The sequence below is a fragment of the Meles meles genome, chromosome 4 (assembly GCF_922984935.1).
Source record: "Meles meles chromosome 4, mMelMel3.1 paternal haplotype, whole genome shotgun sequence".
In the NCBI taxonomy this organism is placed as follows: Eukaryota; Metazoa; Chordata; class Mammalia; order Carnivora; family Mustelidae; genus Meles; species Meles meles.
In genome coordinates, this window is record NC_060069.1 from 56,204,895 (window position 1) to 56,227,776 (window position 22,882).

The window sequence follows — 22,882 nt, forward strand, 5'->3', positions numbered from 1 at the left end:
GTATAGGACAATATCATCTGAGAATAAAAATAGTTTTACTTCTTTTTTCTAATCTGGATACCTTAAACATTTTTTTCTTATTGAACTGGTTAGACCCTCAGTTCAAGGTTGATTATAGGTGGAAAGAGCAAGTATCTTTGCCTTATTCCCATTATAGGGAGAAGTAGTCAGTCTTTCACAATCAAGTATGATAACACTAGGTTTGTTTTGTTTGTTTTGGGGTTTTTTGTAGATGCTCTTTATCAGGTAAGGAACTTCCCTTTTATTCCTAGTTTGTTGAGCATTTTTACCATGAATGGAGTTAGGTTTTGTTAAATGCTTTTTCTGCATCTACTGAAATGGTTGTATTGTTTTTTTTTAATCTTTTTTTTTCTTCCATCACTTTTCTTTTTAAAGATTTTATTTATTTATTTGTCAGAGAGAGAAAAAACACAAGCAGGTGGAACAGGCAGAGAGAGAAGCCGGCTCCCCACTGATCAAGGAGCATGAGGCGAAACACAATCCCAGGACCCTGGGATCATGACCTGAGGTGAAGGCAGACGCTTAATGATTGAGCCACCCAGGTGTCCCTGATTGTGTTGTTTTTGTCTTAATCCTATTAATATAGTATGTTACATAAACTGCTTTTCAGCTGTTAAACCAACCTTGCATTCCTGCGTACATAGTCATGGTATATAATTCTTCATACATCATTGAATCTGGTTTCCTAATATTTTTTAAAGGGTTTTTGCATTTATGTATTAAGTCTGTAGTTTTGTGAGGGTTTTCGTTGTTGTTGTTCTTTTTGGTTTCACATCAGGAGAATACTGACTTCATGGAATTGACATTTGTCTTGCTTCTATAGACAAGTAAATAGAATTTGCATTATTGTAATTCTTGCATTTATTTGTTTCTTTTTCCTTTTGAGAAACAAGTTTTATAAGTTATTTTTTAAAACAGAAACTAGATCTTATCTACTGGTTTGGTCACCAAAATTTAATAGATGTTTCATCTGAGAACCCATGCAGGGTCCTCTGTTCACACTATCTGTCTGTTGATTGCAGACAGGGGCAGAGCTAGATGGCATGCCAGGACCCAAGTACCTCAAAGTCAAACTTCCCAACTGATCACAGACAGAAGAGAAAGCCGCCACCTTCTTTTTCTCTTCTGTAGTGTAGAGGGATAGAAAAATGTTTCTTGAGTAGTCATTTACCATTGTTGTAACTTCTTATCATAGACCCTTGAGCTATGGGGAAGAAATGTGAAAATTATATATATAACCAGTCAAACTCGCTCTGCTGATCAAAGTGTCTTATTTTTTTTTTAAGATTTCATTTATTGAGAGAGAAACAGAGCACAGTGGGGGAGGGACAGAAGGAGAGGGAGAAGGACAAGGACAAGCAGACTCCCTGCTGAGTGCGGAGCCCAAGACAGGGCTTGATCCTAGGACCCTGAGATCATGACCTGAGCTGAAGTCCGATGCCTAACTGACTGAGCCACCCAGGCGCTCTCAAAGTGTTTCTAGATGCCAAAGCCATATCAAGTGTTAGAAGAATCTTTGTGTTGATACAGTGTTTGGAAGGAATCGACTATCTAGCCAGTGTTTCCCTCTTCATGTAACCTTAATATTTGTTATGATCATGGTTGATTTGGGTTATTTTTCAGTGTATGAAACAAAGAACAATCACAATGCTCTACTCGAGGGTACCTTTTGATTAAAGAGCCATCCAAACATAATAGGAAAGAACTGCTTGTTTTTTTTTCCCCCAACATCACTTTAAACAACTTTCTTCTTCTCGAAACAAACCAAGTCACCTCAGACTGAGACTCACTGCTATTCGTTCTTTAGAAGGTCACCCATGTGTTACCTTATCTAGATTGAGCAGGTGCCCACACAATTACCTATGCTGTCTCAGTTATTCTCCACACAATACTTGGAGGTATAGGTATTTTATAGATGAAGAAACTGGGGCTCATATTAAGAAATATGCCAACATCGGGGCACCTGGGTGGCTCAGTGGGTTAAGCCTCTACCTTCAGCTCAGGTCATGATCTCAGGTTCCTGGGATTGAGCACCACAACGGGCTCTCTGCTCATTGGGGAGCCTGCTTCCCCCCCCCTCTCTGCCTGCCTCTCTGCCTACTTGTGATCTCTCTCTCCGACAAATAAATAAATAAAATATTTTTTTTTAAAAAGAAGAAATATGCCAACATCACCTTTTTAAAAGATTTTATTTATTTATTTATTTGAGAAAGAGAGACTGAGATAGTGACAGAGATCACAAGTGGGAAGGAGAGGAGAAGCAGTCTCCCCACAGGGAGCCCGAAGTGGGGCTGGATGCCAGGATCCGGGGATCGTGACCTGAGCCAAAGGCAGCTGCTCAACTGGCTGAGTGACCTAGGCTCCCCGCCAGCATCACCTTTATAATAAAATGGTAGGGGCGCCTGGGTGGCTCAGTGGTTTAAGCCGCTGCCTTCGGCTCAGGTCGTGATCTCAGGGTCCTGGGATCGAGTCCCGCATCGGCTCTCTGCTCAGCAGGGAGCCTGCTTCCCTCTCACTCTCTCTGCCTGCCTCTCTGCCTACTTGTGATCTCTCTCTGTTAAATAAATAAATAAAAATCTTTAAAAAAAATAATAATAAAATGGTAGAGTCTGATTCCAGTGCAGATCTAGGTAATTGAAGCCCACCCTCTCCTGCTACACACAGCCACTGCCCGCGCCCCCCAAGCCCTGCCCAGAGTCCTGCTGGGCTTCTCGGATGCAGTACCTGTAAGCCGTCTCAGAGACCCTTTTCTTACCCTCCCCCAGAGTTTCCACATCATCTGATCCTGGGTCCCTGGGGTGGGTGGGCAGGGACGCCAGGACTGTTTGGGCCTTTCTTTGTATGTCTAGTACCTCATACTGTGGCTGATGTGCAGGTATTCAACGAACGTCGAAATAATGACCTAGTGAGAGCAATTATGCCTCCTAGACTTTTGAGGAAAGCTCAGATTTGAGGCTGGAAGGAAATCAGGAATTTATCTAACCCAGACTTGCCAGTCAGTGGAGTTGAGGCTCCAAGAAGAGAGCTGTGATTTGCCCAGTCATCTGGAGATAGCCAAATTAGAACACAGTTGTCAGTTTCCAACATTTCAAAGCTGATGCCGCTCTTCAGTTTGTAAGGTATATAAAGGTAATGCACATGTAAAAATAATAACAAGGGATCTGACTTTTAAATTGTGTAGAGGCAACATTGCATGAAAAAAGCTCTAACTACAGTGACTTCATGAGGGACTTGAGACTATTCATTACTTCTTTTGAGAAATCATCTGAAGGACTGGAATCAAATTTTAAGACTTTTCTCAGCTGAAACATCAACCAAACCCCTGGGCCCGGGGGACCGGACTAAGAACTTGGGCTCTGAGCCAGACACTTCATCCAGGGTGTGATTGTCATATGCGCCCAGTGTGAGTGAGGTATTCGCTTACACGTTTCACGGCTCTGTTGTTACTCCGTGGGGCTGGATCCTATAGATCAGGAATGAAATAATCCCCTCCTCTCTTCTGACCCCTCCCACTGGCTGTTTCTTCCAGCCAGACCTGACCTGCCAATTGTGCTGTCACCAGCGCTTGCCCACCAGGCCCGACCCTGGGCCACCATGTTTCCTCCCCACTCAACCCTCATCCCCCGCACCCCTCTTTCAGGTCAGGCTGTCAACAAGATCAGAGGACCGCTTCAAATTCTCTAAAATTCATTGTTTTGTTTCAAAGTGGTGATATGCAACCACAATATTTTCCTTCCGGTTGTCTGAGAGTGGCCACGTCACGCATTTTCTCTCTGAAGATCTCGGCCCAATCGTCTCCTCTCCCAAATGTCCTGAAGGGTCCACTCACCCTATTAACCCATTTGGGCTTCACTTGCAGATTCCTTCACTGACTGCTGCTTTCTGTAGATTTGCTTTCAAAATGATAACCATACATTAGGAACTTCTTTGTGATTTTTATCATTTTTTTTCTCTTAGGGCTGTAAGCTAATCTGACCCCAATTTTTTTTTCTAGTTGAACCATCTTAGCTTCCCCAGTTCTAAATAGTTTTGTCCTACTCTTGGTTATATATAGATATAACCAATTTATTTGGTTTTCATTTATTTCCTGGAAGTAAGAGTACTTATTTTTCCCACTTTATCTATTTCCAGGCAAGACACTGTCTGGACCTGTGCTGGCCAACGTAGTAGCCATTACCATATGTGGCAACAGAACACTTGAAATGTGACTAGTCCAAATTAAGATGTACTTTAAGTATAAAATACAGATCAGATCTTCAAGACTTGCTCTGAAAGAAAGAATGTGAACTATCTCAGTAATATCTTAGGTTGAGTACATGTTGATATTTTGGATCTCTTAGGTTAAATATTAAAAATGAAACAGGGTAAGCCTGTTTCTTTCCAGACTTCTAAAAGTCAGTACTAGCAAATTTAAAATTTCCTATGTGCCTCACATTTGGAGCATGTATTATATTTGCCATACAGTGCTAGTCTAGGTACTTCATACACTTAGAAATGAATGGTTTCACTTATTTGTGGAGCATAACAAATAACATGGAGGACATGGGGAGATGGAGAGGAGAAGGGAGTTGAGGATTGTAAGGGGAGGTGAACCATGAGAGACCATGGACTCTGAAAAACAACATGAGGGTCTAGAAGGGGCGGAGGGTGGGAGGTTGGGGGAACAAGGTGGTGGGTATTAGTGAGGGCACGTGTTGCATGGAGCACTGGGTGTGGTGCAAAAACAATGAACACTGTTATGCTAAAAAAAATTAAAAAATAAAAAGAAATGAATGGATGAGCGAATGAATGAGACAAGCTCTACTTTCCTGATCTTTGAGGACAGCTCCTAATTGTCTACCAGGAAGAAATCAAATGAACTCCGGGTTTGGTTGGACCTTATCACAATTCAACCCAATCTTCTCATTTTGGAATTGAGAATACCCAGTCCCAGAGAAATGTGCATGCCTTCTGCACTATGTGCTGAATAAAGACAGGAAAGCAAGGTGTTGTTGATTTAATAGTGGCATTTTCTCTGTCATCATAAGTGGCAAATGCCTTAGTGACGATACCCAAAGTATCCAGGGACGAACACTCTGGATTCTAGAGGGCTATCAACTGTACTACCTATAGAACTATTTCAGCCTTCACAATTTCAATGAATTTACTCTCTGCAACTGACCAGAGCTGTCTAAGACAGACACGTAGGCTGAGCTGAAGTCTCATGTGGGAGAGGCCAAGTGGGACTGTGCGGGGAGGTCCAGGATTGACACCTGGGGACAATGGGACATTGTGACATCATCAGTGATGGTCTCAGATGGTTTCCCATTGCTGGCCCTCCAGTCTCAGCTGTTACTGCAAGTCCATTCCTCTACCATGAGTGTGGAGCAGCTAAAATCAACAGATCCACATGTACCTTGAGGTGACAGACTGGTTCTGGTGAATACTGCCTTTTCCTGTTTAGAGGAGACCCTTCTGTTTGCTCTTTTGTGTGAAGAGGACAATGGTGCTCATTTTTCTAAGGATTCCTTAAGGTTTTTCCTTTTGTCCTGGTTCAGGATTCCTATTCAAATAGTTCAGAATGTCGGGGAAAGAGTCCAGGCAGTCATTCATTTCTTCAGGTTACACTGTTCATTCTTAGTAGGGAAAGGAGAGCCAAAAGGCTTCCATTTCTTCCCCTACCCTGGTGAGTTAGGCATTAATTTGGGGCTCTGGCTCTCACTTAGATTGCTTGCAACTGCGCTAGGGCCGGTCCCTGCCCCTGAGGCCTCGTCCTGTCTGCTTCACCCTTTAAAATATTATCATTCTGGATCAATAAGACTGAAATGCCACGTTTTACTCAAACTAAAATAGGTTGCATTGGTCAGTCTCATTTACTCCTATGTATTTATAACTAGGTGGGCTTGAATTCAATAAGCACATTTATGTAAATGTTGGGCAAAATCAAGTCCACCCAAGTGAAGTGTGGGAGGGTGGTGGCTGTGGATCCCAGACTAGTGCCTTTGAACTGTAACTATGTATACATGGTTCCCCTGCAGGCTTAATTTTAGCTAGATGAACTACCCGAAATGTTAGCAATCTGTCTCTTCAGATTACTTTTGCTCTTTCCCTTTGCTACAAGACAGATTTTAAAAGTATGGAATCCTTGGTTTCACATGTTTCTTTAAACAGAACTGTAACAATTTTATCAGTGATTATATTTATCTTGACATGAAGTTTTAAGCATCTGAGGCAATATGCATTTTCAAATAGTTGCATGTTTTACCTTGAAAAGTTACACTATCTATAAATTCTCTATATTAATGTGTCTATGTAGCTATAATGCACAGTGAATATATATATGTATGCATGTACTTTCTCTGTATGTATATACACACACATGTTATATATAGAGATGTGTGTGTCTATAGATACAGAGGGAATGAGAATAGTGGATTTCAGCTAGATGGTTCCACCTTATTTCTTATTTTGTGTTGAGATTGTCACTTAGGAAATAATCTTTGCAAATTCTGCTCTTAAAAAAACTCAAAGTCTTAAATATCTGAAACCTCATGACAAAAAAGTATCGTGAACATGTTAAGGAATATTCCTCAGTTGATCACATATTGTAATTTGTGCTTTATCTTCAGGACTTTTCCATTTCAAAAATAATCGGGACAATTTTAACAAATATGTTTCTCTCGATAACGATGACTGAGTGATAATTCTCCATTTCACATTCAGTTCTGTAGCTTGTAAGCGCTGTAATGGGTACAGTTGCTACTACATTTACCATCTGACCATATGGTGTAACATACATCTGCCAAAGAGGACAGACATTCCTTTACAATAACAAACACAGGCATAGTCTTAAGGCAAATCGGCAGACATCAGCTATCTCCCATCTATTATCATGCAGCACATTCTATGTCATATATGTCAGATACTTGCGTTGACACCGGCAACTCCAAGACGTGTGCAGCGAGGTCTCTGACCTGGAGGAGTACACAGTCTGGCAGGGGAGGTGGTCATGCAGGCAGATGATTATCCTGTGATGTCACCATGTCCTAAGTGTAATAGAAGCATATACGAAGTGTCACAAGTGCAGAAAGAAAAACAATGCCTAACTGCTGGAATCCGGGAATGAATGAGGTCAGGAGATAACCACAGAGAAGATGGTCTTTGAATTGAGTATGAGGTCTTGGTTGGAAATACAGTGTGGTGGTTAAAAGAATCGTCCGTAGCCAGACTACATGGGTTTAAAAATCCCAGCTCTACGGCTTACCAGCCAAGGAAACTTAGGCATGTTATTTAACCTTTCTGTGCTTCTGTTTCCTCCTCTGTAGAATGGGCATAACCACTGAGCACAGTTCATAGAGCTGAAGTGAGGATTTTGTAATTAGTGTGTGCCATGAGCTCAGAACAGTGCATGGCACATGGAAAGCTCTCAAACAGTATTAGCTTCAATAGCAGGAGGAGAGAAAGCAAGGAGACATAAATGAGTACTGCAGGCTTGGCTTATCAAAACTGAAATTTGAGGTGTACTTGTGTGGAAGGTGGGGAGAAATGACAAGGTTGGTGGACAGATTATGGCAAGAGAGCCTCATATGCCACACCCATGAGGCTCATGTTTATGGGGCCTGTAGAGAATTTTAAGGAACAAATTCGGGTTTGTATTATAGAAAGATAAGTCTGGAGCAATGGGGAATGAATAAGGCCAGATTAGTTAGGAGGTTACTGATGAGAAGAGATATGATCAAGGCTCGGCTGGGGGATGGAGGGTAGGGTGGAGAGTCAAAGTTAAAATTGGTAAGACCTGGTGACCGATTAGATTAAGGGGTTGAGGTAGAAGGAATTGTGCATGACTCTTGGACTTCTAGTTTGGGTGATGTGGTAAAAAGACTGGAGGAAAAGCAGGCTTGGGATAAGGTTGGGATTTGTCAAAATTGATGGGCCCGTGATGGTGATGGGACCAAATTAGTGTTTAGGCCTGCCACTCAGGAGCTGGAAGTCAAGATTCAGTATTCCTCAAGATCAAGGTAGCAGCTGACATTGTGGGAATGTGAGTGTAACACGGTGCAGGTTGTATACAGGAGGAGATTCAAGGATGGTTCAGGACCATTTCAGAGCCAAAGAAAGCTGAGCCAGCAAAGGAGAGTATTCATAGAAGAAGGAGGAAAATGTAGAAGAAAGTGGAATCATGGAAAATGATGGAGAGGAAATTCAAGGAGGAAGTGTTCAGATGCAGGAGAGAGGTCAAGTAGAATGAGAACTGAGAAATGTACTTTGGATCTGGCAATTAGAAAAAGAGCTTAAGAAAACCTGTGAGTTATTACCTTGGTTACATATATAACACTATGGAGAAAGAGATACAGTGAATCCTTTTCATTAAGACCCTAGATGTGAGTTCATATTTCAGGTCAACTCTAGGGGAATTCCTGGAGAACCTCCAGGGCTATGCGCCAGCTTCAGGCTGGCTACACAAAGCAGATCTGTCCTGCCCTCAAGGAGATTTACCCAAAACCTAGCAAGGGGCTGTGATGGCCAGAGATCTGTCTTAGTAGAGGTCTGGGAATTCCTGATATATGGCTGACTCCAGAAAGTGTTAAGTGGCCCTGGGGAATTGTCAAAGAAGTTCTGTGGCTTTGATAAAAACTTCAAAGCCCTGAAGTTACAGGGTTGATCTGGTAGCATATGCACGTGTGGGAGGGAAAAAGGTGTTGGTGAGGATAGTGGTTAAGAGGTTGATTCAAGTTGGTTCTGTTCTGGGACACATCCAAACTCTTGGCTCAGTCTTAGATGTGATTTTTCTGATTAGGTTTGCTTCATTACCTGTTTTCTTATTTCCTTCGTGTATGTAAGTGTCTCATCTCTCCAACTGGTTAGTCAATTTCTTAAGGATAGGGACCATACTCCAAACTGTTTCGAACTCCCTGTAAGCATATCCCTGTCCAACTGAACCCTAGCTCAGAATCCTGGTATCCTCAGCCTCACCGGACTTAGAACCAAGAATAGATCAAGCCTGTACGGTGCACCTGGCATGACGTCAACCATCAGCCACAAAAAAAAAAAAATTCCACAGTACTTCCCAGAACTTATCCTAGTAAGGTTGACTTGACCTGAGGGGATATTTAGAGCAAATAGTAGGTGTTGATACTGCAGTTTTTGGATGCGCTGGGCCTTGACCCCTCAAGACTCCTGGCCAAGAACTCTAAGGCCACCATACTGGTCTCCCAGTGGACACTTAGGTCTGGGAAGAACCTGTGCTACGCTAAAGGACATTATGGATTCCACGTGGCTAGACTAAGGTCTCCTCTGGTATGTCCACACAGGGGACCTGATGCAGTCCAGATATTGCACCTGGGGGGCCAAGAAGGAAACACACGGTGGAGGTGTTTTCACTTCTTTTTTTTTTTTTTTTTTTTTTTTTTTTTGGTATTGATGGGGAGGGGTGGCTTGGGATGGATCTAGCGCTTCGGTCCTATCCCTTCCAATCTCCCTCGGCTGTTCAGGTTATTGGCCACCACTCGTCCCCTCCTCGAAACGGTGTAGACACAGCCGGCACCGTCCTCCGGCGGAAGGAGCGCGTAGGAAGCGGAGGTGGGTGTCCCCCGGCCCCCCACCCCGCCGGAGACCGACCGGCGCGACGGGAGGATGTCAGCGCGCGGAGGGCGTGCGTCGCCCCCCCCCTCCGCCCGCGCCCCCCGCCCTGGGGGACCCCGCGCCCAGGGGAAGCCCCACGCGGGGTGCCGGACGCCCGCCCCAGTCCCTCCGCCTCCCCGAGGCCCGGGGCTGCCTCCTCGGGCCGCGCTGGGGCCGCCCCGCACTGCGCATGAGCGGGAGCCCGGCAAGCCCGTGAGAGGAGCCGCCGCCGCCGCCGCCGTCCATTCGCTGCGGAGCCGGAGGAGGAGGGGAGAGGCCTGGAGGACACCAACATGGTGAGGCACTGCGGCCGCCCGCCCGCCCGCCCCGCCGGCTGGGGGCCGGCGCAGCTGCGCACCCCCGCCCTGCCGCCCTCCGCCCCGTGGCGACCCCGCCGCCCCGAGCCTCGGCCCGCGGCCTCCGTCCGCTCCCCGGCGGGGCTCTCCTTCCCTCCTCTCCCTTCCTCCTTCGCCCCTTCCCGCCCGGGCGCCGCCGCTACGCGAGAGCCGAGGAGGCGGAGCGGAGCTGGGCCTAGTCGGGAGCCCCGGGGAGTTTGGGGCGCGGGGTGCGGCCCCCGGTGCCCCTCGCCGGACCCGGCGCGGGGGGAGGAGGCGTTGGGGCGGGGGGAGGGGATGGGGCAACGGCCCTGCCCCTGCCGGGCCCCCTCGCCGGCTCCATTGTGTCTGGCCGGGGACCGGGGTCCGGGGTTCCGGGTGAGGAGCCCCCCCCGCCCCGGAGCCGGGGCTTCCCCCTCCGCCCCGCCGGCGAGAAGGAAAGACTTTCCCGGTGCTCCTCTCCCTCCTCCGCTCCGGTTCCAACACCCCTCAAGTCTCCAGGCTGTTTCGCTCGGGGTGGGGTATTAGCCCTTTTCCTTTCTCCATCACCTCTTGATGCGTCCCATGCTTTTGGAAAATGAGAGTTTAGCTGGCCAGTTGGAGGTTATAGTGGCCTCTCCGCTCAGTACATGGGAAACCGCTGAGCTTGGGGGACTTGGGGGGGGGGGCAGGGAGTACGGAAGTGCAACCTGTTCTCATTTTATAAAATTAGGAGAAACAGACTTGCTACCTTTTGAGCACATGTTTAATTTGCTTGGGATGGGGGGAGTAATTGCTTTATTATGCCAGTTAAAGACCATTTCTGATTTTTAAAAAACAGTTTGTCAAGTTATTCCCCTCCTGTTTTTCTTTTGGGGGAACCCCCCCCCCCAAACAACAGTCTTCTTAGTAGCTTGAAAGAGTGGTAGTCAAGTTATCTGTTTACATTTTGGTAATCTTGTACCTGACTCTCTTGGGTTGTCTTTTTTCCAGAAGTGATGTTTGCATTATAGTTTGAGCATGAGTTGAATTCCATGCAGGTTACTGTATGAATAGACAGTAAAAATGATATTGTTGTCATTTTGCTCATGGGGAACATAAAGGCCTCTTTGAGGACCGTATATGTGTGTGTCTGTGTTAAGGGAATGCCCCAGTATCTTTGTTTTTAGTTGGGCTTATTTCTGCTGAATAACACTTATCTAGCTCCAGCCTCTAACTTGGCAGAATTTCCGTGTCGTGTATGGATATGTGGTTTAGTTTGTCGTACATTCCATGGTAAGTTTCATGAAAAGTTGCCATTTGTATTTGTAAGAAAACTTGCCATAAAGTACAGGTTAATGTTTGGATTGACATTGGCAGTGTTCAAAGATCTACGAGGGCATCTAAACATTTTCTCAATTTTAAAGTATTTTGAGGGTCATAGACACTACTCCTGGAGTTTTTTTTTAGGCTCTTGGCATGTAGATAAGTAGGAAGTTTGAAGTAACGAAATGTAATTCCCTGGTAAACAGTCTGTGAGAGCACTGAAATGTGCTCTGTTCCTAATAGTCTGTAAATCAGAAGCATCCTCTAACTGGCTCTTGATAATGCTCATCACCTGCTCAGGAATTCAGGATTCATGTGGTTCATGCAAGAGTTCAGCTTGGATTGGAGCTTGTAAGCTTCTGTCCTTTTGTTAATATTACATTAGCCAGTTTTGGAACTTAGCCATAACTCATCTAATGATACCAGTAGTGGCAACATATCACTAATTTAAAACACTTTCTGTGGCTGAACTCAGATCATGTCACTAGAATTGTGGTATGCTCTTGTTAGTTTAGAAACTCAGTCACCATGCACTCTAATAGAAGTTAGGCTATAGATTTTTCTAGTTAAGTTTCTCATCATAAATTAAAATTGTTTCTTGACAAAATTTTTGGGCTGGTTTTTCTCAGTATGTGTATGGTTTTTCTCAGCCTATTTCTAGAAGACATGTTATTGTTAATTCCAGGTAGCTTAAATGATAGGATATCTGAAATATTTTGTATAAAAAATGTTCAGTTAGCCCTACCTGACACATACGTGGACCAAAAGTAACTTCAAAACTAGACAATATTCTGTTATTCCTGAAAATCTTTTAAAAAGTATTCAACATTTCTGGGTTGTTTTCTTATTTGTAAGATGACAGGATCGAATTTGATGATTTCTAAAGTTCTATTCAGATAAAAATTTTGACTCTTAGTTTCATCTAGTGTAAAGAGTGTGTACCAGGTAACCTACTAAATTTTTATATTCATGGCATAGGATTTTTAGACCAGAAATGGTTCCAGAGATCATCTGTTTTATTCCTCTTCCCTTTTACAGAAGAAGAAATTGAGGATCAAGGAGATTTTGAGGTTCGAATTTGGAAAACTGTTTGTTGCAGAACTGAAACTTTTTCTCCTGGTTTACTATTTCTGCCAGTATTTGTGGTACATGTTATCTTAACTCAGATGGAATCTAGAGAAATTGTTGAAAATTGGATTTGATATTAAATTACAGTATTCATATAAGAGGAAAACCCATGTGTTATTAATGAATATGTTAAATAACAAATTTCAAGTGGATGACTAATGATGTTAATTACAATGCTTTTAATGGCTTTTTTAAAATTGTGGACTTAGAAATTTAAGATTGTACCTTCAGCAAATATAGAGTTTATAAGTCCAAATGAAGGTAGTCCTGTTTAAGTTTGTCTCTTTAGAACTTATTTCAGATTCTTTTGCATATCCACAAGTAAATTAAAGGAGGGCCTTAATTCATTTCAGCAATTATTTATTAAACACTTGGTGTCAAGCATTATTCTGGGCATTGGGAATGTGTGTGTGTATATGTGTGTATTTTTTGTGTTTTATAGAAAAAATGAAAATCCCTCCTGTTGTGAGGGCTACATTTTAGTAGGGAGACACAAATAAACATAGTATATATTTTTCTTATACTATGTTAGAAGGTAGTAACTGCTGTGGGAGAAAACAGTGTTAAGGAGGGGTATTGGGAGAAGGGTGGGGACACAGTGGTAGTGGGTTTGCAAAACGGTGTCTGCATCAGTGATGAGGTGAATTTTGAGCAGATTAGGAGATGAAGCATTAAGCCATGCAGAAATGTAGTAAGACCAGTGTGGCTGGAGCACTGTGTATGGCGGCAAGGGGTATTTGGGCATTAGAGCCGATGAGATCTGAGTGGTAAGGAGTAGAGATGGGTGGGTATGGGTGGGCATTGTAAGGATACTAAGTTTTTACTCCAAGAGGAATGGGAAGCCACTGAAGGATTCTGAGTGGTATGATAGACTATTTCTGTTCTCCTATAGCGTCCAGTTACAATATTATAGGCAATAATTTTTTTTAAAAGATTATTTATTTATTTGACAGAGCACAAATAGGCAGAGGCAGGCGGGAGTAGGTGGGGGAAAAGCAGGGTCTCTGCCGAGCAGAGAGCCCGATGCAGGGCTCCATCCCAGGACCTGAGACCATGACCTGAGCCGAAGGCAGAGGCTTAACCCGCCGAGCCACCCAGGTGCCCCTGTAGGCAGTAATTTTTTTAAAGCAGTTTTTAAAAACAACAAAACCCTTAGTATAATTTTCTTTATCTTGCAGCTTCTGTGTATAGGGTTTTCAATTCTGTTTAAGATGACTCTCCAGTATTCATTAAAAACTAGTTGACCATTGAGTTTACCTAACCATGCTAATTAATTTACCTCTTCCATGTATTGCTTTTGAATATGTTATAGTAGTTTGTACGTAGTTTAATAGCTATATGCAGAAAGTTGGGCCTCTGAAGAGAAAGAAGGACATTAACATTTATTGAGAACATACTGTCTGCTAGTCAGGCAATTCACAACTGTTATTAATCTTCAGTCTTGATATGGGTATTGCTACGTTCTTTTAACATATCTGGAAATGGGGATTTAGCAGTTCTAAATTATTTGACCAGGGTTAAAGAGCTAGTATGTGGCAGAGCATGACTTAGAAGCCTGGTCTCTGATTAGCACACTTTATCTACGTCCCCATCTCCCCCCGCCCCCCGCTTTTTTTTTTTTTTTAAACCCAGCAAGTGCTCTTTCAGTATAGGTGTGGAATTTTTTATTAGTTTCATTCTTGTTTCTTTGTTATCATATTTCCTAGTGACCTAGTTGTTTCTGTATCAAATGAAATGATCTGATGTAAACATTTAAGTAACTGAAAAACTTTAAACTCTCTCGTACATACGGTAAAAAAGTTGAAAGTAAAATGAACTCTTCTGGTGGTGGTGGTTTGTTTTGTTTTAAGCTTAAAAAAAGCCAAGCTCATTGAGTCAAGTTGCTGTTTCCATTATGGTCTTATAGGTTGGGTCAAGCATAATGAAAATCTGTGAGAAACCTCCTTTTTGAATTTCAGCATGTGTTGTTCAAGTTGTGATAGTATGAGCCATGACATTTGATGAAGAGAAATAGTTCCAAATAGGATTCAGTTGCTTTGTGGACACAAATAAGCTCTTGAATAACCTGCTGACTAGTTTACTAGTTTACCTAGTCATTTTAGGTGTACATACCCCACCTAAGAAAAAGCAAAAACAGAGGAGAAAAATGCCACTAAAGCATTTTTCATCACTTTGTTGAATCCCTTTTATATAATTAGTACCTAATCACAAATGGTAATTAGGCTGCTTGTTTGCATTGTAAAATTTTAAGAGAGATTTACTTTTAAAGAGTTCTTTTCTAAAGAATTCTTTTGCATTACACTTGTGAATCCTTCGACACAACATGGTGTTCAGCAACAGAGATAAATTGCTGAAGTTCATGGCCCATATCTTTGTTGTATTAGGATATTTTCATTTCAGTAAACATTTAGAGTGCTTATTTATTATTCATAGGATTCTAAAATTTTTGGAATTAGGATTTGCATAGATACCAGATCTTAGAATTAGGAGATTTCATTTTTCAAGGATCATTTATTTATGAAATAAATATCACATGACTCTTGAATATTAGTCATCATTATAAGTTATTTAACTATGAAACTCTTAAAATCTCATTTAATTCTTTTGTTTTCACCTGAGTAATCTTTTTGTTAACTCTAGATTTCTTTAGAGAAGATGTTTATGGAGAGGAGAAGCGAGTTTAAATTAGCTCCCTTGACTGCTTGTTAGAAGTTCAAAAATTAGTTTGGGGGAGCCAATTGAAATATGATGACTAACACAAGTATTTTAAGGAGGTTGTTTCTGTTCTATTATAGATAATCAGGATTTAGTAAAAATAACTTTTTAATAGAACAGTCTTGCTGAAATCAAAACATTATATTCTGTTTACAGTGGAAGTCATCTTTTGGATATCTAGTAATTTTTAGGGTGAGGAGAAGAAAATCCTTTAAATTTCTATCAACAGAGTACTTTTTTTAATATATTAAAAACACTTTTTAAAAAATTTTAAGTAGGCACCATACCCACTGTGGGGCTTGAACTCACAACCCTGAGGTCAAGAGTCTCCTGCTCTATGATTGAGCCAACCAGGCACCCTGGGATACTTTTTTTAAAACCTATGAGGAAAATCATACTGAACCAAACAAAACTGAGAAACACACAAAACCAGTTTGAATCTTACAAGTATACTTTCTGTAATATTTTTTTCAGATGAATTGCTATTATATAAAACATCATTGACTACAATAATTGTATAGTATAATTGCACATTCAATTTAGTGTTAGTACAACACATCTTAAAGAAGAGTTGGTCATTGAAAGTACAGGAAGTTTATGGAAGAATGGTAAGAGGCACAGGCCTAACCATAAATAATTATTCTAACCTGCAGATTATAATTTAAAATAATACTGAGTGTTTTTGTTTTGCTTAATATTTGAAATTGTACGTGTTTGTTTATATTTTGGGGGCATAACCTACATGTGTTAATATTTTCTCTGGGTTTCAAGCCTTCTCATTGGAGAAGGAAATACTGACTTTCAGTACCCTGCAGTTTTCCATCTCTACATTTAAAGATAAAGATTGTGGACAGCTCTAAAACTAGACGATGACATGACAACACATTTTTCTTCCTGTTTGAATTACTTTTCTTAAAAAATGACCCATCTCCCTCCTCTCCCCTCCTCTTCCTCCCAAAAATCCTAAAAAGGAAGTTCCATCCCTAAATTAGCCTTTTATTTAGGTTGTGAGGGAATGCTTAATGGGCAGTTATTAGTCAGAATGCAGATTGTTTACATGAGATTGGGGAAAGGTCAATTGATCCCTTAACTTTTCTGTAAAAATAGGTGAAGAAATATTGCTCACAATTCCCTCCTCCCTCCATTTCACACATAATTAGTCAGTGGTTGCACTTTTGCCCTTTCTGTTTGCTCTTTCACTTGATGACAGTATGGAATAAATGGAAAGACTGCATGCCCTGAAGCCAGGCACCAGGGTTTCTTTCCTAACTCTGTTACTTTTTGTATAAGTCTATCTTTAGATAAATTAGCTCTGAGGCTTGGTTTTCTCATTGGTAAAGTAGTATCAGTGATAGCCACCTTGCATGATTTTTAATAATTAAATATCTAGTGTAGTGCTGGCACACAGTAGGAGCTCAAATGTTAGCTGCTAGTTTTCTGGTTATGATTATTTTATCATTTGCATAATTCCCCCCCCCCCCGCCCCCGCCCCGGAGTATTCTTTCCTTCATGAGCTTGAAAGGAGGCCTTACTGTGTGCTAGGTACAGTTCTAAGAGTTTAACCTGAATTAATTCATGTAACCTCACACCCTGTTTATAGATGAGGAAATGGAAGCACACAGAGGCTAAGTAATTTTCCCAAAGTCACACAGCAATTAAGAGGCACATAGGTGGGATTCAAATCCTGCCAGTCTGGTTTGAGAGTCTACACTGATCATACACTACCTGTCTGTACAGGTAGAAGAGAAGAGGATTTCTAAATTCTACCTAGATTCTTAGTCTGGCTTTCCTGTAGAACTTTGCCCTTCAGTGCAAGTCTTCTCTAGGAGTGGGTAGTCTCATTAGTTGAATTGATTTTTCTTCCCACTTTGACTTTAGACCAGTAATCTTACCAGGACTCTTTTATGGATGAGTGGCTTGGGATATTGGTAACGTTTGGTTATAGCTGCTGAATACTATGTATCATATACGGAAAGTGTGATTTTTCTGGATTTAAACTAGCTCTTCTAAGTTTCAGGTAAAGTTAAACTGTTAATCATATGGTAAAACACAGGAGATTCAATATACAGAGCATTTAGTGAGTGTTATGGGTGATTGCTACAGTATTTTGATTTTTAAAACGCCTTTTGTGAGCTAGATTCATCAAATCCTGAGAGAACTAGAATTAAGTTAGAAAATTAATTCCTTTAAAAGTGTAAAGACTAGTATCTCTCTCTCTCTCTCTTTTTTTTTTTTTTGCATTCACACTGAATTTGAAACTTAAGTGTGAGAAGATGAAAATTCAGAATAATAGAAATAATGTATCTTTAATTTTTTGCTTTAAAAATGCAATTTTTTTACATTTCAAAATGCCCTTTAAAATTATTTCCATTTTGGAATTATTAGGACTTAGTTGACTAGGAAATAATTTTCCATGTTCATTATTTTTCTGGAGAGAAATACTTAAAAGGAATTTCTTAACATTATGATCATTATTGTAGAGCCTAAGTCCCTGTTCTTTTTTTTTTGAAGATTTTATTTGTCAGAAAACACAAAGAGGGAGAGCAGCAGGCAAAGGAAGGGGGAGACACAGGCTCCCGCCTGAGCAAAGAGCCAGAGCAAGGAGCCAAACGCAGGACTGGATCCTAGGACCCCAAGGCAGACACCCAACCAACTGAGCCACACAGGCATCCCAAGCCCTTCTAAGTCCCCGTTCTTCTATCACAAAGACTTTATAAGTTCAGTGGTAAAATGTACTTGACTATATGATACTTGGCTACATCCAAAGCATTTTTCCCCCAGATAAACTATTTTGCTTTTTTTATAATTTTTAAAAAGAGAGAAAGTAGAGAGAAAGGACTAGTGGGGGGAGCGGCAGAGGGAGAAGCAGACTCCCCACTGATCAGGGAGGGAGATGCTGGGCGCTGATGCTGGGAGCCAGTCCCAGGACCTTATCATGATTTGAGCCAAAGGCCGACGCTTAACTGACTGCGCCACCCAGGAGCCCCTTAAACTATTATTTTAAATGTGATTCATGAATTTCTTGAGTGAAAAAAAGTTGCAGACATGTTAGACTTAAGTATTGAACAATACATGTTGTTAACAGGATTTTTTGTTTTGGAAAGATGAACAAATAAGTGTTTTTTACTGTCCAAAATTATAATAGTATCGCTAACTTTGGTGACTGCATACAATTTTAATTAGCTTTCTGTTACAAAAGATAACACTTCTCTCCTTTTCCCCCTTCCTCTCACTCTCCTATTCTTCCTCTCTCCCCTTACCCCTTGTCCCCCCACCTTTTTGCTAGAATTAAAAATAACCAGAATATATTCTGTATTTTATACATTTTGCATCTTTCAATACTGAATTTCCTTGAAAATTTGATAGCACATTTGCGTACTGAAGATTGTATTCTTATTTAATGATTTATTTAATGATTGATTTAAATAAGATTTATTTACAAGGAACAAACTGAAAAAAATCAAAGTAAGTGACATATACTTATTTGAGTGCTGAATCATTGTAGTTGTTACATGTTTTTGCTCTCAGGAAGATCCCCACTGCGTTTGTAGTAGAAATAGAGAAAATCCATCTGTTTTTGTCTTGTACTTTAGTTTTCTATCCACCCTCTCATCCCCTGTAAATAATTTTTTGCTGGCTAGATACCGTTTTTCTCTTCCTTAAGTTGATAGAAATTTAAACCTTTAATGCCATGCTGTTAAAATCAGAAAACCTTGCCTGGTGTCGCCATGTAGCCTGGGAAAAGAGGGTGGGAGTGTTAGAGGTCTCCTAGAGAACTTGGGGAAGAGGCAGACTGTATGTAGTACATTCCAGCTTTATTCTAGGACAGACTTTGAGACTATAGAATTGAGTACATCCTCCCTAGTAGGGGAGCACATGGCTAAGATTGATTCTAGGGACAGAGAGCTGACAGAAAAATGGTAAGAGTGCATTATAAGTACAAAAAAGGGAGGGCACTTACCAGACTTCGCAACAATGGGATTGCTTATTACTTCTTGGCCTAGCAGAAACCCATCCTATCAGTTCTGTGCCAGGTTTCACTCATTAACCTTTATGGTGTTGGAAGTGGGTAGCTACAGCCCTTTCCTTAAAATATATTGATATTGCCCTATATACTGGAAACTTTAACCAATTAAAACAGTTTAATTTATATATACAAAGACATTATTTATTACATATGCTTTTTTTCAAATAAGATAATAGAGTTAAATTATTCATTTGTATAATTTTGTTACTAATTTGTGTGGCTAGGATGATTTTTTATCTTTGTTCCCCAGTTTTCTTATATCAGGCACTGTGACAAGAAGTCATTATAGACTGAACAGTTCTTTGGCTTGCATAAGTGACTTAAGCTATATTTTTCCTTCCTCTTTTCAGCAAAAATGATTCAAGTTTCAGGGAACAGAGCACTGGATTTAATATTAAATGATGAAACTCCAAATAATGCTGATTGTTTTTCTGTCTCCAACTTTAGGGGAATGGGAAGAAGTTAATACAAAGAAGTTAATTCAGGCTTAATTAAAAAGTTATTTCCAGGATGTAGCCTGTAGTTGGTATACTTCAGATCAATCTCCCAACACTTTTACAACCTTATACCATGGTCACTGGTGATCATAGTGACCATCAGATACTTCTCTATTCTTCAAAGAAAAATTAAAATGTGTATCAGTATACTATCTCTCTCAAGGGAAAAAGGTATACTAATTTTAAAAATAATATTTCATAATACAAGTTGAAATCAAAGTGGCTTCCTTTCAGTTAAACTGTATATTAAAATAAGGTGGGTATCTTCCTTGGCATTTGATTCATTGTGATTCATATGAGAAGATACTTTTCAAAAGGGAAGAATTCTAGACATCTGAGAGATGTGTAATGTGGTATGAGTTATCTGGTTTCCAGAGGTGATAGAATTATTAGTGAGGTAGCACGAGGTTTGTGAATTTGTAGTTTCTTTATTTTAATGGAGAACCGAGGTTGAGATTTTAATCTGTAATCCTAAACAATAACATATTTACAGAGAGAGGAGTGTGGCTGACAAATCAGACTCTAGGGCATAAACATTTTTCTTATTGTAAGAGATAGGGTTGGTTTTCATATTTGATTTTGCATGTTCTTATTTTTATTCTTCAGTAAGGTGGAAATATTTATATTTTTGGTAGTCTTTTTCTTGAAAATCTCAAAAGGCTTATAACTGGGTACAGTATGTAGTGTGGTTTGTGGAAAGATTATGAAGACTCAGATTAATGAGATCTTTCTCTTCCTGTCCCATTTCTACTAATAATAACCTGGGTGATTTTTGAACAAATTCCTTAACTTTCTGGGTCTCTTCTCATCTGTACAATTGGGATTGAGGTTTGTGATCTGTCAGTTTGGGCTAGATCAAAGAGGTTGGGATTCTCAGATGTGTTGCTTAATCCATGGAACTCTGTCTATTAATGTGTGCCTTACTCATGTGCTTTTTTCCCCCTTGAAGTAGTAGCTCAGCAAGAACTCACATACTTTGCTGAGAGATGGTGATAGGACTTGGTAGGGGGAAGAATAATAATGGGGAGGTTAAAATTGCACAGGAGATCAGTTTGGGTGGAAGCAGAGGGAGAAACATGGTCCTTGATACTGGGAGAGTAAAGGGCCTATTTGCCCTTCTTAATTTTGCACAGAGTTCAGGTCAGATGAGAAAGGAATCTGTGTCAGCATAAGGCAAATAAGAAGAGGTTATTACAGCAGAGAGCCTGTTTGGGGAGCGCCTCTGCTAGGCTTGGGCCAGGGGAGAGAGGTGATTCTTTCAGGGGAAAGAAAAAAGAAATCTATTAAAATTACCTTTGTTGGAAGGATCCAGGCTATTTGTTCATATTGCACTGCTTTCTATTTGAATGCAAATATGGGGAAATTCTTCTGATAATTATCTTGGTTTCTGAACACCATCAGGAGAAATGTAGGGTACTCATATTTCTTTTTCACATTTGGTAAAAATAGCAAGAAAACAAGGGGTGGGGTTGGGAGAATTGTACCCTATATCCTTTATAAAGGGTTTTAAGACTGCAAGTAACACCTGTTAATTTCATTGTTCTCTGGAGTCATTGACTCTGGCTGGTTAGATAATGTCACTTCTTCACCACCACCCCTTATGCATCCCTTTAGAGCTTTGTGGTTGGTCAAGGTTTTGAGAACAGCTGTATTTCCCTTTCTAGAACCTTTATATATGCGCTCAGGATCCACTTTTAAGAGAAGTGCAGGGTGGTTGAATTTCCTTCGCCTTTTAATTTCTTCTTTAAAATAATACCAAACTTTGTGCTTTACATTAAAAAATTGTCTATCTGGTTAATAGATCAAAAATAAGGCTTGACTTGAAATATTTTAATATTTTATGAGGAAAAAGTATCGCTAAGAGTGATTAGTTAGCCATGTAGATATAGACATCTTATTTTATGTAGAGTTTCAATTTATTTTTTGGTTTCAATAGAACAAGTTGAAATCATCGCAGAAGGATAAAGTTCGTCAGTTTATGATCTTCACACAATCTAGTGAAAAAACAGCAGTAAGTTGTTTGTCTCAAAATGACTGGAAGTTAGATGTTGCAACAGACAATTTTTTCCAAAATCCTGAACTTTATATACGAGAGAGTGTAAAAGGATCATTGGACAGGAAGAAGTTAGAACAACTATACAATAGATACAAAGGTGAGTGCTTGTGACTTTAAATATTTTGAACCAGGTTTTCCAGTTACATGCTTATAAGAAATCAGGCATACATAGAATGTAAACTGGGTGAATGTGTCCAACAGAGCTCTGTAGATCTTAGAATTACTTCAAGAGATCTGAGAGAAATTTTCCCTCTTTTCACTAAAATTTCTTCTTAGCTTCTTTATTTCTTCCTCCCTTATCCTCCCCCCCAACCTTTTTTCCCCCAAGATCCAGTTTTAGAATAGTCACTGGGGGCCTGGATTTTCCCCCTCATTTTCATAAAATTCTGCTGAACCAATTTTAAGAAATAATTTTAACAACCTTTAAAGAACTATGAAATAATACTTTAAAAAATTTAAACAACATGGAACTGATGAATAAAGAAGAAGTAGATAGCTTCTCCCTCTTTATTCTCCTAGGGAACCAATATTTGAGCATGGTCTGGATCCTTCTAAATCTTTTATGTTTATGCAGAAATATACATACTTTCTTTTAAAAATTTTCCTAAAGTGGGATTACATTTTATGCTTATCTTATGCCCAGAAGCAAAAAGATACACACGTTTTTATTTTTAGAGATATTAGCAAATCACCTACAATGAGTGGCTCTTTCTTCTTGTATTTGTCATTACTTTAAATTTTTGCCATCTGATCAGTAAATACATTGATAGTTGAGTTTTTTCTTTATTTTGAACAGATGTTTATATTGTTGAGATTGGGATTGAATTGCAGAGTTTATAGTTTTTCTGATATTAAGAAATGATTGCCATTATGAAATGAACTTTGCTGTAAGAAAACAAGAAATTCTATACAGATGTTCAGAAAAAAATCCTTTTGGTATAGGAATGTCTGATTTTCTGAGTGTGTATGAGTATGGGACATTTTTCACACGAATAAATAAAACTTAAAAATCAAGTGCCCACCTCCCCCTCCCCCCCAATCTTCCTGTTCATCTCAAGAATGCCATTTCAGGGACAAAATGGCTTTAAATATTATAGTGGAAACTGGGTATTTACCCTAAAGATACAAATGTAGTGATCCGAAGGGGCATTGCACCCAAATGTTTATATAGCAATGTCCACAATATCCAAACTATGGAAAGAACCTAGATGTCCATCAA

The 22,882-nt window shown here is 40.3% G+C and overlaps 1 protein-coding gene across 3 annotated transcripts in view; it reads left to right on the forward strand.

Annotated features, from left to right (window-relative positions):
- The first annotated feature begins 9,559 nt into the window (after positions 1–9,559).
- Positions 9,560–22,882, forward strand: part of DCUN1D1 (defective in cullin neddylation 1 domain containing 1) — a 35,720-nt gene continuing 22,397 nt past the window's right edge. Inside the window, exons 1-2 of one of the 3 annotated variants that reach the window (XM_046002565.1) lie at positions 9,560–9,579; positions 21,544–21,760. In XM_046002565.1, coding sequence (XP_045858521.1) covers positions 21,586–21,760 — 175 coding nt within the window. In that variant the 5' untranslated portion in view covers positions 9,560–9,579; positions 21,544–21,585. Of the gene's footprint in view, positions 9,580–9,801; positions 9,918–10,635; positions 11,211–21,543; positions 21,761–22,882 lie in introns of those variants that run through there. The other 2 variants (XM_046002563.1, XM_046002564.1) reach the window with 2 other exon arrangements.